General features: G+C 46.0%; 1 protein-coding gene across 1 annotated transcript in view; it reads right to left on the bottom strand.

The window, feature by feature from the left end:
* The window catches only part of LOC144513768 (RNA-binding protein Musashi homolog 2-like), a 375,361-nt gene that overhangs the window by 65,369 nt on the left and 291,870 nt on the right, over positions 1-18,122 (bottom strand). The window contains exons 8-9 of the mRNA XM_078244953.1: positions 15,736-15,818; positions 1,435-1,549 (exon numbers count right to left, since the gene is read on the bottom strand). Coding sequence (XP_078101079.1) covers positions 1,435-1,549; positions 15,736-15,818 — 198 coding nt within the window. The remainder of the gene's footprint in view (positions 1-1,434; positions 1,550-15,735; positions 15,819-18,122) is intronic.

Raw genomic sequence — 18,122 nt, 5'->3', positions numbered from 1 at the left:
GTTTGGCCCGCCCCTATGCTTAAGCCACGCCCCTTCCATAAATGGTGACCCATTTAAGGTAGAGTCTTATGTGAGTTATCAATGAACTCAGCAGAGACTTCCTTTTTTATTGGTAAAGGTTTCCCTGACCCCTATGCTTTGGCCACGCCCCCTTTCTCAGCTAGTGAACTGTAGGACGTAGAGTTTTGTGTGAGTTGTCATTGAACTCAGCAGGGAGTTCCCTTTTCATTTGTGATGATTTGCAGTGTCTGAGTGCCGCGCAAATGCATGGTCGCAAGGAGTGGTGTCCGTCAGTAAACCCAACGTGCGCGGAGGCGCGTGGACCTGTCCAATGCTGATTGCAGCTTTAATTTGTATAACTCCAATATTTAAGTGTTTGACATTCCTCATTCAAAATTATTCCATACACACATATTGCATCTATGCATTTAGTGTTTCTTGTGGACGAAATCACCAAATGATCAGCTAAATCAGTGGTTCCCAAACTAGGGGGCACTAAAAATAATATTTAAGTTTGGGAACCACTGAGCTAAGTGATGTTTCTTCAGAAACAGGCCAGGTTCTATTTATGGTCTGCTCTCAGGGAAATCTATAAGTCTGATACTTTTCATTGCTTTATTTGAATGTTTGCACATAGGGGTGGATTGTGGCTTGTAGCTCAGATGTAGAGTGGTCGCCCCTCAATCACAAGTTTGGCGGTTTGATCCCAGGCTCTTCCGGCCACATGTCAAAGTGTCCTTGAGCAAGATACAGAACTCCAAGTTGCTCCCCGAATGCTGTATGTATAATTGTCCACTGTTCCTACTACTCAGGATGGTTAAATGAAGAATTTCACTACTTTATTTGTAACAACAAATAAAGTTTCTTTTTTCGTATCCTTCCACCTTTTCCACTGTGTATGTTGCTGCTTGGAAAGAAAATACCAAACAAAAAAGTACATTTCAACGTCAGAGAAAATGGTGGTGTTGTGTGTGCTAATATTTGCATTGCCATGAGTCTATATCCTTGACGTTTCACTCATTTAGGCAAGATATCCGTTGCCTTGGGCTTCCTTTGTGTTGGCATTTTAAATTCTGGTCGATTCACGAGGAATATGGTTAACCTTTTCTCAGATCTCTGCAGGGTAAATCCAGACAGCTAGCTAGACTATTTGTCCAATCTGAGTTATCTGTTGCACGACTAAAACAACTTTTAAACGTACACATGGTCCACCAAAACAAGTTCCTTCCCGAGGCTATTTTGCAGCGGCACTGCAGCTTTTCCTGGTGCCTTGCACTGCCCAAGACAATTGTGATTGGTTTAAAGAAATGCCAATAAACCAGAGCATGTTTTTCTCCCATCCCGGAATGCTGTGTGGACTATGCAGCGCCGCGGTGGAGGAAGCGAGACCAAGCATTGTCATTAAACACACACGCACGCACACAATGTACTTACTTAGCATGCCCATACCCAGCATGAAGGCATCCATAGTGTATGGTAGGCCCCTGGCCCGACCTCGTGTCCCTGGAGGAAACATCACTTCCTTAGGCTGAGCCTTTTTGCATTCTACCTGTGGAGCATGGACAACAAAGACAATAATGACAACAGAAAACAGAAAAATAAATATATGTTTAATTTCAACTTTGGTTTGAGACCCTGCTGGCAAAGATACAGTTTAAGTTTTTTGTTCATCTGTCATGTCCTACAAGTGCTTTCAGGAAAAGCTGCCATCAGCAGAGCAGAGCCAGCATGTCCCTGTTGACACTGGCTTGTAAGCCCCTTTCTTAACTTAAGCTTAGGTGATGACAATGTAAAATACAAAGAATTCAAAATAATTTGAGATTTCACAGTCAGAATCACTTGAACTCTGTTCTTTTCTTTCAGAATGGCTGTGCTATGACATTATGTTACACTCATTTAGCAGACACAAAAAGTAAAGTACAACAAGTGTAGAGATAGTTGTGGACTTTAGGAAGGACCGCTCATCTTAAAAAGCCAAGCAGAGGATGCACTTCCTGTGACAGCTGAAGAAGTTCAACCTGTCAAAGACAATGATGGTGCACTTCTACACTGCCATCATTGAGTCCATCCTCACCTGCTCCATCACCATCTGGTACACTGCTGCCACTGCTAAGGACAAAGGCAGACTGCAGCATACCATGGCTGAAAGCCGTCTCTCCAGGACCTGTACACCACCAGAATGCTGAGACGGGCAGGAAAGATTGTAGCCGATCCCTCTCACCCCGGACACAAACTGTTTGAACCCCTGCCCTCTGGCAGGAGGCTGCGGTCCATCAGGACCAAAACTCTGCTCTCATGACTTAATAGGGGGGAAATGTTTTGTGTAATGTCCCTGTTATCTGGTCTCATCACTCTCTCATTGCCTCACTCTGAAATTAAAGCAGTGCTGCTCTCTCTCTCTCTCTCTCTCTCTCTCTCTCTCTCTCTCTCTCTCTCTCTCCCACGTCACACACACACACACACACACACACACACACACACACACACACACACTGTCTGCACTGTTCCCCCCTACATCACTGTTACTGCCTTTATCAGGGGGGATATCAGAAATGCTAATTTGTTCTGGGTTGCACCAAGGCCATTTGCTTAAGGTCAGAGAGCCTTTGTTTCAATGGCTTTGCCGACATCATCATTATGCCTCAATCAATAAGTCTGAGATAGAAAAACACAATGTGCCAAAGGCCACTTCATCCTTTAAAGTTCTTGTTTAACTGAATACAACAGAATGTTAGTAGTGAATGAGAGTAAGGTTGGAAGTATTAATCAATTAAGTGGATACAGGGAAGTGCTGCAGGGAGGGCATCCTGGGAGGTCACAGCAGAAGCCTGGTGCCCACTTGTTAATGGGAATGAAGATGCTGACCATGACGGGAGGTTCGTCATTATAAATGGACCATTGGCTCTTGATTTTAAATTAACTACAGTCAGTGTTGATACTTTCAGACCTGAGCCAACAGAGTACAGCTGTAAAGGTAAACGGACTTTGCATTTATAGCGCTTTTCTAGTCTTAACGACCACTCAATTACATAATACAGGCACAATTCACCATTCACCATTCACACACACATGCATACACTGGTGGCCAAGGTTGCCATATAGGTGCCACCTGATCATCAGATAAACATTCACACACCAGCAATAGCACAGCATTGGGAGCAATTTGGGGTTAAATGTCTTGCCCAAGGACACTTCGACATGGTACTGCAGGGCGAACCACCGACCTTCCAATTGGTAGATTACTGCTCTACCACTTGAGCCACAGCTGCTGTGTGGTCTAACTTAATGCAATTGAGTCATTGCTAAGAGGAGCTGTTTATACCTTAGGCAACCTCAGCCAGCCAACATTATATGTCTCTCAGTGTGGGCTTCAGATTGGCAGTACCCACTCCTGGCCCTGAGGGACGAAGGAGAGTGGTGGATGGGCCTGTGCCACTTGGCAGGATGCAACCATAGACTGTTAATATTAATAGACAACACAGCCGGTTCGGCGAAGTGCTGCAAATGCAGAAGTGCCTAAAACCTGCATTCTATTTGAATTCCAGCAGGGGGCAACACATGCGGTTGCAAAAGGAGGTCGGTTTCTGTAGAAGTCTATGAGAAAGTGACCCACTTCACACTTGATTTATTACCTCAGTAAACATTTTCATAATGAGTTTATGGTTTCAGTTGCTAGTTTTAAGTATTCTGCAACACAGAATGATGTTCATTTTTTTAATTATGGTCTCGTTGATTTTAAAATCGGCGATAAAGCAGGGGGTGTTTTAGGGCGTGGCTATGATGTGATTGCCAGTGAAAGTGTGTAATGTAACGTAAAGTGTAAGCAGCTCCTCCCTCCCTCCTCCCTCTCGTCTAAAATCGTCACATCCGCAACCAGGATGGCTGCGCCCGTAACGGCAAACTCGTTGACGGATAGCAGATCTCCACAAACCAATGGGTGATGTCACACATGTGCTGTCCATTAATATACAGTCTATGGGTGCAACTCCAAACCTCTTGGTGGCAGAAGCACAGCAGGGTACTGCAGGCAGACAATAAGGCTAGCATCATCAAACCACGTCCTCATTGACCTTTCCCCTGCTCAGTCCCTTGGTGAGAGCTCAAAATAATGCTTTACTGTGTATGTTACTGTATTTACAATACCAAAACATTAGTAGTATCAACTGATATATCAGAAAGGCAATATTAAAAAGATTAGACATAAGCTAAATTACAGGTAAGACACACATATTACATATACACATAAAATACTGAAGAATAACAGTATTATTGTCATTTTTATATTATTACTATCTTCATATAATTAGGTAATCTCATTGAGGTCAAGGTCTCTTTGCAAGAGAGACCTGAATACAGGAATAAGAACAGAGATAAAACACAGCCAGTCACACACACATGCAAAGAAACAATGACATCTCTTAAAACATACACACTTCAAAGTTTCAATTCATCCAATGGGATGAGACCATATGCAAATATACTGGAAATCAGAGAGGTATCAAGAGTTAGGGCATCAAGTTGTATTAATGGAATGAGCAGAATGAGAGTACAGGATATAGCCATGGTCACAAAGCACAGACATGATGGTTGATGTCTGTGCTTGACGTAGAACATTGTGGTTTCCTTAAGAGAAAAAAATGCTTGCTTTATTACTACAAGAAACCAATATTTATCTTCAGATTCTGTCCCATATTGGACTTTAATTTCAGTAACACTACGTGCATTGATGGCAGGTAGATGTAAGCTAAAAGTATGGGGTTTTGAGAATAAACACATTTTGAGTGTCTGTGGCAACTTTCCCACCCTAACTTCAAATGTGTTTGCACAGTTAGTCCTGCTTTTTACGTCAGTTAGCAGGGGTTGGTCTATCCCCATTTGCCCAGGTGGAGCTTGACAGTGCCGGTTATGCTGCGTTTTATCGGAAATTGGAAAACTTCCGACAAGGAAAGATGCAAAGAAGTGGTACGTTAATCGGGCCGGGTGCCTGCATTTCATTAAGGCTGACTCACAATGTCAGTCCAGCAGACAGAGAAAGAAGACCATTCAACTTCGAGTCCAAAGGAAAATAAACAAAAAACGAATATCCGGCCTGTCCTCCATGTAATGAACCACCCTCTCTCCATGGAGTCGCTTTTCGGGACCACCATTCGGGAAATGACAGCCAGGTTATAAAGGCTCTCATCTCCGCCAGTAGCAGCAGCAGTCACGGCGCCGCCAGCGGGTTCGGCTGCTCCGCTACCCCGCGGAGAGCTTTGGGGATCACCGTCATTTGCCATCCCTGCTGCTTACTGCTCACTCACTAAAATTACCTCTGGCTTCGGGCTGGCCCATGCTGTAACGTTACCTTCAGGAGAAGGCAGCACCACCAACAACGGCCTTGTTATTTTATCAATAAAGGGTGTACATTTTGTATGGACTCAAGAGTTTTTCTTCTCTGCACTTTTTGATGTTCAGGTTGGTTCAGATGTTAGCACTGTTAGCCATGTTGTGTCAGCTAATAATGTTAGCAATGTGAGCGCCATACTCTGCGAATAAAGCGGTGCTGCCCGCTCTTCCTCGGCCTCCTTCCTAAGCTAAGCTTATTTCACATTCTGCCACAGTGGCTAGTAGGGTGTTTGTGTCATTAGTTAAATGCCCGCCGCTGCACGGCTAAATGGCCTCTATCATCTCCACCGTTGTGCGTGTCCCCACACGGCTCACATCTTCATGGATGTAGCTCTTAGCTCATCTTAGAATAAACTGCTATCTGAGTGGACTGGAGCATGTGATGGCATCGCGCTGATGTCATTCAGTCGACACCTCAGTTGGAAGTCCCAGAGGCGCACCTGCAATTACATCATACTGCCAAAGCTGCCGCTAGAAACAACCTAACTCAAATCTTACGGACAACAACTTTAAAGGGACACTCCACCAAGTTAACACAGTAAAAGTTAAGTCTGTTTACATTAGCTTACCAAACATAACTTCCACCATGTCCATCTTGATTTGATTGACTTAAATGTTTTTAACTAGTCACCTTGATTTTACTATTGATAAATTCATTATTAATGTTTTTATTAATGTTTGTTATGTGTCTTTGGGTGTCTTGAAAAGCACCAACAAATTCACTCTCAGACTCAGATTCACTCTCTACTCTCAGACTGTATATTGTCTTCTGTGGGTCTGGAGAGAGCTTTCAAAAGTCAAGTTAGGCTTGAGACTTTAGAACCCTGAAAACATTTTTGAAGCTTGACTCATACAAGAGACCAAAGTCAGGGTATCTTGACTTCTGCTGATTTGGCCATGCTTTTTTAAATCTATCTCTTGTTGGCCCCCAACTTTATAGAAGTACCCTACTAAATTGCTAAAGTACTTCTAGGCAGGTTCACAAGTCATTTTTTGGAAGTCCAAGTCCAGTCTCAAGTCTTTGAGGGGCAAGTTCAAGTCAAGTCTCAAGTCTTTTGCCGCGAGTCCAAGTCAAGTCTCAAGTCTCTGGTCATCTGATCTGTCCCTAACACTATTGTTAAATCTTATGAATTCAAAACATGTCCTGTAGCTACCATCCATACAGTATCAAAATCAGTTGTGGGATAACTTTATGGGGTCTATTTAACATCCCTCTAGCCCTTGGACCTGGTGAAATATGAACCCAAGTCTGTCACATCATATGGATACAACTATAAAGATACAATGTGCCTGTTCCCAGCATTAGCACAACACTTTGCAATGGTTAGCTTGTTACCTGTGGTGATATAGCTAAATGTAACGTCTTTCACTCCAAAAAAGCGCCACACCAGTTACAGAACATGCATCTCAGTGTAAGTCCAAATTACACACAAGCAGTTTGAACTCTTTTGATTTAATGCCATTCATTTTCTAAGTGTTAGTACGCTCAGTGAAACTGAGTCCAGTGCGAGGGATATCCGACTCAGAGGAGGAGAGCCATGCCCAGGAATAAATACTGCCAGGTTGATAGTGGAATTAGATGCAGCTGCGCAGGTAAGAATCAGTGGAAGTGGCCGCAGCTGAACGGAGAGGTAGATCTTCCAGCCACGCCCCTTGACCTACTTTCAGGCGAGTCTGCCATACACACTGGCAGACACCACAAACAAAGTGGACACACACAACCGACAAAGTGGGGACAAAACAAGGGAGGAAAGGGACACAGAATGGGGAGAGACCAGCTGCCCACATAACAGTACTCCCCCCAACGGTCGCCTCCTGGCGACCCACCAGGCTTGTCCGGGTGGTCAAGATGGAAATCCGTAATCAGCTGTGGATCCAAAACGAAACGTTTAGGAATCAAAGTCCTCTCCTCTGGTCCATAACCTTCCCAGTCGACTAGGTATTGGAGGCCCCTACCCTGCCTCCGAGAGTCCAGGAGCCTACGGAACGTGTAGGCCAGATGGTCATCAATAAGCCGAACAGGAGGAGGGGGATCCGCCAGCAGACACAAAGGGCTGGAGGACACTGGTGTAAGTTGAGAAACGTGAGAAGTTGGGAGAACCTTCATGGCAACTTCAAACTAACTGCAGAGGGGTTAATAATGGACTCCACCACAAACGGACCTAAATACCGAGGCGACATCTTGCGTGACTCGGTCCGAAGAGGGATGTTCTTCGACGACAGCCACACCTCCTGGCCAGGATGAAACACGGGTGCAGGAGTCCTGCACCGATCCGATGTCCTCTTGTTCCTGTCGGCGGTCCGATGCAAGGCTTCCCGAGCGTCGTGCCACACCTTCTGGCAGCAGCGAAGGTTCTCCTGAACCAATGGAATAGCCAATTCCTTCTCCTGAGCTTGAAACAAAGGGGGTTGATAACCCAAGGCTGCCTCAAAAGGTGAAAGGCCGGTGGCAGAGGTGGTCAGGGAGTTGTGGGCATACTCTATCCAAGGAAGATGTTTGGCCCAGGAGGTTGGATGCTGAGCTGCCACACAACGAAGGGTCGCTTCGAGGTCTTGATTGGCTCTTTCCGTCTGCCCGTTGGTCTGGGAATGAAACCCTGAGGACAGACTTACAGAAGCACCCAATGCAGTACAAAAAAAAACTTTCCACACTCGAGAAGTAAACTGTGGGCCTCTATCAGACATAATGTCCACAGGTATTCCATGGGGACGGAATATTTATTGGACTAAGAGGTCCGCTGTCTCACTGGCAGATGGTAATTTTGGTAATGCTATATAGAATCTGTCCACGATGGTAAGTATAGTATCATTACCTTCAGACTTGGGTAGGCCGGTGACAAAATCCAGAGCTATGTGGGACCAGGGACGGCTGGGAACTGGGAGGGGTAGCAACAGCCCAGAAGGGGACTGATGGGAGGCTTTTCCCCGAGCACAGGTTGAACAGGCCGCCACAAAAGCCCAGACATCTGCCTCCACTAATGGCCACCAAAAATGTCTCTTTAGCAATGTCAACGTGCGTCTCATCCCAGAGTGACACGCAAAGCGGGAAGTGTGGATCCACTGTAACACCTGAGACCGGACCATCTCAGGAACAAAGAGTAGGTTGGGAGGTCCATTACCCGGTCCAGGGTCTGTGGCAAGTGCAGCCTTCACTAGGGACTCGATTTGCCACTGTACAGCCGCCACAACGCACGAAGAAGGTAGGATTGCCTCAGGCTCCCCGGTCTCCGAGAGGTCAGCAAACTGGCAGGACAGAGCATCAGGTTTAATATTTCTTGACCCCGGTCTGTATGTTAAAATAAAGTTAAACCTACTAAAGAATAGGGCCCATCTGGCTTGGCGAGAGTTGAGTCTCTTTGTGGATTGGATGTATGCCAAGTTTGGCATACATACAAGAACGGCTGTTCAGCTCCATCCAGCGCCGCCATTCTTCTAGGGCAAGTTTGACCAACGTCGTAGTTTCTTTCTATGACAAAAAAGCATGAGGGTGACGCTTTTGGTCAGTGGGGGAGCGCTGGGAGAGGACTGCTCCCACACCTGAGTCTGACACGTCCACCTCCACAATAAACTGCAGTGAGGTATTGGGATGCATCAACACGGGGGAGGTAGAAAACAGTTCCTTCAACACTCCAACCGCCTGCTCTGCTTCAGGGGACCACAGGAAAGGGACTTTAGGGGACGCGAGTCTAGTTAAAGGTGCCACCACTTTGCTAAAACTCTTAATGAACCTACCGTAAAAATTTGCAAAGCCCAAAAACCGTTGAAGTTGCTTATGGTTGGTGGGAGTGGGCCACTCCGTAACTGCCCGGATCTTCTCGGGGTCCGCCTTCACCTGCCCGCTCTCAAAGATAAAACCAAGGAATGATGTTGACAGTTTGTGGAACTCACATTTTTCTGCTTTGACGTACAGCTTATTGTCCAAGAGTCGTTGAAGGACTTGACGAACGTGTGACTCATGCTCCTCGGGGGACTTGGAAAAAACAAGAATATCATCAAGGTAAGACAAAACGTTTCAAAAAAATCCCTAAGAACATCGTTCACCATGGCTTGGAAAACGGCAGGGGTGTTAGAGAGCCCAAAAGGCATGACTAAGTACTCAAAATGTCCCAGTGGAGTGTTGAATGTGGTTTTCCACTCATCTCCCTTTCGGATTCTGACGAGGTGATAGGCGTTCCTGAGGTCGAGCTTGGAGAATACTGTGGCGCCATGCAGGGCTTCAAAGGCTGAATTGATGAGTGGAAGGGGATACTGGTTTTTAACGGCGATGTTGTTTAAACCCCGGAAGTTGATACAGGGACGTAAAGACTCGTCCCTTTTCTACGAAGAAGAATCCAGCACCCAAAGGAGACGACGAGGGACAGATTATGCCAGAGAATCCACAATATACTGCTCCATAGCCTCTTTCAGGTCGGGACAGATTGTATAAACGGATAGAGGGCAAGGGAGCACCAGGAAGCAATTCTATGGGGCAATCATAGGGTCTATGAGGTGGTAGAGACAGCGCCTTGTCCTTACTGAAGACCTCAGCTAGGTCATGGTATACCTTGGGACAGATGACAGATTGGGAGGAGCAATGGGATGAGTTGGGTTATTTTTAGTGGGTGGAACAGCTGACCTAAGACAATCCGAATGGCAGTGAGTGCTCCAACTGAGAATGGTGTGATGAGTCCAGTCAATTTGTGGGTTGTGAAAAGCCAGCCAGGGGTAGCCAAGGATTATGGGGGTAGCTGAGTCGGACATGACTCTTAACTGAATGCTTTCACAGTGGTTGCCAGAAATCACTAAGGAAACAGGGGTGGTTTGATGAGTTATCTCCGCAAGGAGGCGCCCATCAAGGGCTGTGACACGAAAGGGGGTTGGTAGTGGCTCAACGGGGATTTCAGCTTGTGTAACCAACTGGTGAAGTTGTCCTCTGCACCTGAATCTATGAAAGCTGAGAGTGGCAGGAACTGATTCTGGAAACGTAAAGTAACTGGAACTTGTAACCGGGGAATGGTGGGTTCAGGATCCAATTCAGGGCTCGCAAGTAGACCCACCTTTACAAGCGAGCCTTGTCTTTTGATCTCTTAGGGCATGTTGCCAGAATGTGTGTGGCGTCCCCACAGTATAGGCACTCACCCGCCTGGAGGCATTGTTGCCGCACTGTAGGAGGTAGCCGAGTTCGACCCACTTGCATTGGTTCTTCCCCTGTCCTGGGGATGTGGCCTGGAACAGGAGGCAGCCAAGTCCGGGGAGGTGAGGCTTGGGAGGTTGAAGGCTGGGAAACTCGTCCTCCGAGGTGTGGCCGACCGCCTCTCTCCCGACGCTGTTCCCGCAACCTGTTGTCAAGCTTAATGGACAGGGAAACGAGAGAATGTAAGTCAGCTGGCTCATCACGGGTAGCCAGTTCATCCTTAATTGATTCATTCAAACCGTTTAGGAATGCCCCTTGAAGTGCCTCTTCATTCCACTTGGAATCTGCTGCCAATGTCCAAAACTCAATTGAGTACTCCGCCACACTGTTAGAGCACTGCTTCAGATTAAATAACCTTTTGAACAGTCTTCAATTTGGCAGAAAAAAAAAAAAAATCAGCAAAAGTTAGTCCAGTCAAAGTTTGGTTTGAGCACACAGCCTCAGCCCACACCAGAGCTCTCCCTCTCAGCAACCCCAGAACATAATGTACCTTTAATGAGTCAGTAGAAAAAGACAGTGGTCTCTGCCAATGAATCAACTCACACTGTAGCAAAAACCCCCGGCACATGTCCAACTCTCCATAGAACGGCTCTGGCGACGTGACAGGGGGTTCTCGATGGAGCGAAGCCTGCGCCATGTCCGAGGTAACCAATTGGGGTGCGACAAACTGGGGATCAGAGAGAGATGGAGAACTGACGACAGACAACTTTGAAACTTCAGCGGTTAGCTGAGTCACCTGATTAAGCAGTTGGTGGTTGTTTTCCAATAACGTCCGAATCAATTGTTCATGTTGTCCCAGCAAAGCTCCTTGAGCCTGGATAGCTCGCTGGAAACTTTCCTCGTTCACCTCATGTTGTTTCTCTGTTGGGTTCATGGCCAGATCGTTCTGTTAGGCTATGGTTCAAACCCAGCACACAGAGAAAACAACCACGGACTCAGAGTGTAGATAAACAAAAGTGATTTTAATGAAAGTTCAGTTCATCAAGTAACGAAAAAATGAAAATACTAAGTAGGTCGGCTCCGGACTGGAGGGGGACTGAGGCGGGCAGGCAGAGGAATATCCGGACGTTTCTTTTGCAGGAATCCAAACGACGTGGTGGAAAACTGGAGGTGAAAGAGCTGGAGACACGGAATGCCATGGCAGCAGGTTGAGTGGTGTGGGTCTGAGCAGAGCACAAATAAAGCACATTAGCAGGAGCAAGAGATAATAACAAGGAGACAAAACAAACGAGTTAGCTAACTGCAACTTGGGAGCCTAGTTACCTCACTGGTAGGTGCAACGATCTGGCACCGATGGACAGCCATGCCCAGGAATAAATACTGCCAGGCTGATAGTGGAATTAGATGCGCAGGTAAGAATCAGTGGAAGCGCCTGCAGCTGTACGGAGTGGTAGATCTTCCACGCCCCTTGACCTACTTTCAGGCGAGTCTGCCATACACACCGGCAGACACCACAAACACAGTGGACACACACACATACAGACACCACCGACAAAGTGGGGACAAAACAAGGGAGGAAAGGGACACAGAATGGGGAGAGAACAGCTGCCCACATAACAGCATTAGCACAACACTTTGCGATGGTTAGCTTGTTACCTGTGACGATATATGCTAAATGTAACGTCTCTTTCACATTAGCGTGTGAGTGACTGACCTATTTGGGAGGACTTGGTGTCACCATGTGAATATTTTTTTTTTTTATGTGAGTGCGAGCATATAAGGCATAACGCATGCGTTACATTGCACATTATGGCAAAGGGCAGGGGACATGAGGCTCGTCATACGTTTCCCCAACGTATATGCGCCAATAAAAGAAAATAGAAATACATGAATACATCGTTGATTGATTGATTTAAAAAGCAATAATTGCATGAAAACATGTTGTTGACGAGTCTCGAAGCTCGAGTCTTAAGTCTTATAGGTTGAGTCGCAAGTCAAGTCTGAAGTCTTTTGGGTCGAGTCCGAGTCAAGTCTGAAGTCAGCTGTTTGTGCGACTTAAGTGCGACTCGAGTTCGAGTCTCAGACTCGAGTCCCCATCTCTGCTTCTAGGTTAGGGTGGAGTTCTCATAATCAAGTCCTTGTACCAAATTGGCCTCCCGAGTGTCAGCCAGACCTTCTGCACCTCCCTCTCTCTGTCCTCCTTCTGAGTAACAAATTGTTGTGCTCAGTGTAGGAGGGTCCTCCCCACTGATTTTTAATGTTGTAAGAGATGATTGTTTTCTAAAATTCAGATATTGGTTTTTGTTGGTGGGTTTGCTGTACCCATTGTTCTTAATGCTCCTGTGTGTCTATGAACAGCAGCTCACCATCCTCCTCCATACCAACTCCATGACAGCTTCAAGAGCTAGTTAGTGGAACATTAGTTAAGCTTATTTTGTTAAACTGATGTTTCTAAGGTCTTGTTTCTAACGTCGTGTGTCTGGGTCCTATTGCTAGGAGAAAATGGAAAACTGAAAAGGAGTGATCACGTAATTGCGTTTCTTGTTTTGGTGAGGGTCAACTAGATGGATTTTACAAATGGAAGATATTCAACATAATGTGACATAATGGTATAATGTGATATGCAACTGCTATTTCTTTTCTTTCAACGTTCTGGGCTGAAAACATTCAAAAAATGAAAAACAAACAAAAACACTGGATAATACTTTGAGCATTTGAGCTGAAGGTTGGAAGAAGATGAACTAACCAAACACTAACCTGCTACCTTTTGTTGGGCCCCCATGTTCACTGTGATCTTTTTTTCCTCTTACAATGACAAACCTTCAGTCATGGCCAGCCATTCCAGTCTAATTTGCAGAGCATCCTGGCATGGAAAGTGGACATTGGGGCAGAGGTTAGGCCAGGTTGTTCTGCCCTTGTATGTGCTTCGGGATCATACACACAATTTCATGGTTAGTGATCAGTTGCACAGAACAGACAGCCGACCTCCACTTCTCTTATCCCTTTAGCATCTCACTGGTGTGTGTATGCAGGTCCAAATGTGTAAGTGTGTGCACACCAGTTTCCATCGTAGCTGGTCCAGCATCAGTTTCCACCATCACTTTCACTGTTACACTAAGGGAAATCAAATATTAATCCAGATCTGTGTCAGCCATTCTGAAATGCACCACTCACCATTTTATTATTGATTTCATGAAAATGGATCTCGCAGACTTTCTCCACCACATCCTCAATTTCAAATGTCACAAAGCCAAAACCTGCGGAGGAGACAAATGGGTAGAGAGAATAATGGCAAGAGGAGAGAAAGAGGAGGCAAGAAATAGAAAAGAGGGGGAGGAGGGGAAACTTGGTCATATTTCCACAAAAGCATGATCCGCTTCAGCTAAGAACACTCATTTATATCGATTAAGGGGTGGAGATGGAGCCTTTCACCTCACACAAAGCTTCATCAGGCTCACTTAGCTTTATAGACCTGGTGCAACAAATGTGCCTTGTGGTAATCAAAATGATACACATGTCAAAATTGGACTAATATATTTTGGTTTAAAGTGAAGGGAAAGCAGAATAAAACTACCATAGAGACCAAAAAAGGTCTTAGACTGGCCAATATAATGTGGTTGCTTTATTAGTATCTCAGTAGAGAAGCTAACCGGTTTGGGCTTGAACTAATGGTAGAATATTCTTAGCATTACTACACACAGTTTCAGGATAAGCTTCAAAACTAACACTCATGTCAGTAGTACAGGGTAATATAATGGTTCACTAGGCTTAACTAATCATTTTCATATCACACAGGGAAAATTTAGAATCAACAGAAATACATACAGTATCAGCAGACACATTGATGGCTGAAAACAATGCACACACACACACACACACACACAAACACAATGTATTTCTTAAACGAGCTGTACTTGAAATACTGAAAAAAAGTGTTGTGGGACTGCCTCCAGTCGCTTTGTCACGGCCCTCTGCATCTGATACAAAAGCACAAACATGCAGGCTGTATCAAATCAGAGAACATCTGCTGCAATAAGTGCAATTGCTCTTTGGGAAATTGTTTGTCTCTGTAAATTATAAAGTGTGGTCTATACCTACTCTATCTGTAAAGTATCACTATTTATACCAACTATACCTCGATATCCTGTCCATAAATACTACAAACAGGATTGGTGACAAAGCGCAGCCCTGGCGGAGGCCAACTCTCACCTGAAATGAGTCCGACTTACTGCCGAGAACCCGGACACAGCTCTCGCTTTGGTCGTACAGAGATTGGATGGCCCTGAGAAGGGACCCCCTCACCCCGTACTCCCGCAGCACCTCCCACAGTATCTCCCGGGGCACCCGGTCATACGCCTTCTCCAGATCCACAAAACACATGTAGACTGGTTGGGCATACTCCCAGGCTCCCTCCAGGATCCTTGCGAGAGTAAAGATCTGGTCCGTTGTTCCACGACCAGGACGGAATCCGCATTGTTCCTCTTCAACCTGAGATTCGACTATCGACCGAACCCTCCTTTCCAGCACCTTGGAGTAGACTTTACCGGGGAGGCTGAGAAGTGTGATACCCCTGTAATTGGCACACACCCTCTGGTCCCCCTTTTTAAAAAGGGGAACCACCACCCCGGTCTGCCACTCCTTAGGCACCGTCCCCAGATAATGTGACATAATGGTATAATGTGATATGCAACTGCTATTTCTTTTCTTTCAACGTTCTGGGCTGAAAACATTCAAAAAATGAAAAACAAACAAAAAACACTGGATAATACTTTGAGCATTTGAGCTGAAGGTTGGAAGAAGATGAACTAACCAAACACTAACCTGCTACCTTTTGTTGGGCCCCCATGTTCACTGTGATCTTTTTTTCTCTTACAATGACAAACCTTCAGTCATGGCCAGCCATTCCAGTCTAATTTGCAGAGCATCCTGGCATGGAAAGTGGACATTGGGGCAGAGGTTAGGCCAGGTTGTTCTGCCCTTGTATGTGCTTCGGGATCATACACACAATTTCATGGTTAGTGATCAGTTGCACAGAACAGACAGCCGACCTCCACTTCTCTTATCCCTTTAGCATCTCACTGGTGTGTGTATGCAGGTCCAAATGTGTAAGTGTGTGCACACCAGTTTCCATCGTAGCTGGTCCAGCATCAGTTTCCACCATCACTTTCACTGTTACACTAAGGAAAATCAAATATTAATCCAGATCTGTGTCAGCCATTCTGAAATGCACCACTCACCATTTTATTATTGATTTCATGAAAATGGATCTCGCAGACTTTCTCCACCACATCCTCAATTTCAAATGTCACAAAGCCAAAACCTGCGGAGGAGACAAATGGGTAGAGAGAATAATGGCAAGAGGAGAGAAAGAGGAGGCAAGAAATAGAAAAGAGGGGGAGGAGGGGAAACTTGGTCATATTTCCACAAAAGCATGATCCGCTTCAGCTAAGAACACTCATTTATATCGATTAAGGGGTGGAGATGGAGCCTTTCACCTCACACAAAGCTTCATCAGGCTCACTTAGCTTTATAGACCTGGTGCAACAAATGTGCCTTGTGGTAATCAAAATGATACACATGTCAAAATTGGACTAATATATTTTGGTTTAAAGTGAAGGGAAAGCAGAATAAAACTACCATAGAGACCAAAAAAGGTCTTAGACTGGCCAATATAATGTGGTTGCTTTATTAGTATCTCAGTAGAGAAGCTAACCGGTTTGGGCTTGAACTAATGGTAGAATATTCTTAGCATTACTACACACAGTTTCAGGATAAGCTTCAAAACTAACACTCATGTCAGTAGTACAGGGTAATATAATGGTTCACTAGGCTTAACTAATCATTTTCATATCACACAGGGACAATTTAGAATCAACAGAAATACATACAGTATCAGCAGACACATTGATGGCTGAAAACAATGCACACACACACACACACACAAACACAATGTATTTCTTAAACGAGCTGTACTTGAAATACTGAAAAAAAGTGTTGTGGGACTGCCTCCAGTCGCTTTGTCACGGCCCTCTGCATCTGATACAAAAGCACAAACATGCAGGCTGTATCAAATCAGAGAACATCTGCTGCAATAAGTGCAATTGCTCTTTGGGGAAATTGTTTGTCTCTGTAAATTATAAAGTGTGGTCTATACCTACTCTATCTGTAAAGTATCACTATTTATACCAACTATACCTCGATATCCTGTCCATAAATACTACAAACAGGATTGGTGACAAAGCGCAGCTCTGGCGGAGGCCAACTCTCACCTGAAACGAGTCCGACTTACTGCCGAGAACCCGGACACAGCTCTCGCTTTGGTCGTACAGAGATTGGATGGCCCTGAGAAGGGACCCTCACCCCGTACTCCCGCAGCACCTCCCACAGTATCTCCCGGGGCACCCGGTCATACGCCTTCTCCAGATCCACAAAACACATGTAGACTGGTTGGGCATACTCCCAGGCTCCCTCCAGGATCCTTGCGAGAGTAAAGATCTGGTCCGTTGTTCCACGACCAGGACGGAACTCGCATTGTTCCTCTTCAACCTGAGATTCGACTATCGACCGAACCCTCCTTTCCAGCACCTTGGAGTAGACTTTACCGGGGAGGCTGAGAAGTGTGATACCCCTGTAATTGGCACACACCCTCTGGTCCCCCCCTTTTTAAAAAAGGGGAACCACCACCCCGGTCTGCCACTCCTTAGGCACCGTCCCAGACTTCCACGCAATGTTGAAGAGGCGTGTCAACCAAGACAACCCCTCCACACCCAGAGCTTTAAGCATTTCTGGACGGATCTCATCAATTCCTGGGGCTTTGCCACTGTGGAGTTGTTTAACTACCTCAGCAACCTCCACCAGGGAAATTGATGCCAATCCCCCTCATCCTCCAGCTCTGCCTCTACCATAGAGGGCGTATTAGTCGGATTTAGGAGTTCCTCAAAGTGCTCCTTCCACCGCCCCTATTACCTCCTCAGTTGAGGTCAACAGCGTCCCATCCTTACTGTACACAGCTTGGATGGTTCCCCGCTTCCTCCTGAGGTGGCGAACGGTTTTCCAGAAGTACCTTGGTGCCGACCGAAAGTCCTTCTCCATGTCTTCTCCGAACTTCTCCCACACACGCTGCTTTGCCTCTTTCACGGCAGAGGCTGCAGCCCTCTCGGGCCCTTCGGTACCTTGCAACTGCCTCCGGAGTCGTCTGGGATAACATATCCCGGAAAGACTCTTCTTCAGTCGGACGGCTTCCCTGACCACCGGTGTCCACCACGGTGTTCGTGGGTTACCGCCCCTTGAGGCACCTAAGACCCTAAGACCACAGCTCCTCACCGCAGCTTCAGCAATGGAAACTTTGAACATTGTCCACTCGGGTTCAATGCCCCCAGCCTCCACAGGGATGCACGAAAAGTTCCGCCGGAGGTGTGAGTTGAAAGTCTGTCGGACAGGGGCCTCCTCCAGACGTTCCCAATTTACCCACACTACCCGCTTTGGGCTTACCAGGTCTGTCCAGAGTCTTCCCCACCCCCTGACCCAACTCACCACCAGATGGTGATCGGTTGACAGCTCCGCCCCTCTCTTCACCCGAGTGTCCAAAAACATATGGCCTCAGATCAGATGAAACGATTATAAA

The sequence above is a fragment of the Sander vitreus genome, chromosome 3, assembly GCF_031162955.1.
Source record: "Sander vitreus isolate 19-12246 chromosome 3, sanVit1, whole genome shotgun sequence".
Taxonomy (NCBI): Eukaryota; Metazoa; Chordata; class Actinopteri; order Perciformes; family Percidae; genus Sander; species Sander vitreus.
This window is presented reverse-complemented; position numbering and strand designations above follow the sequence as displayed.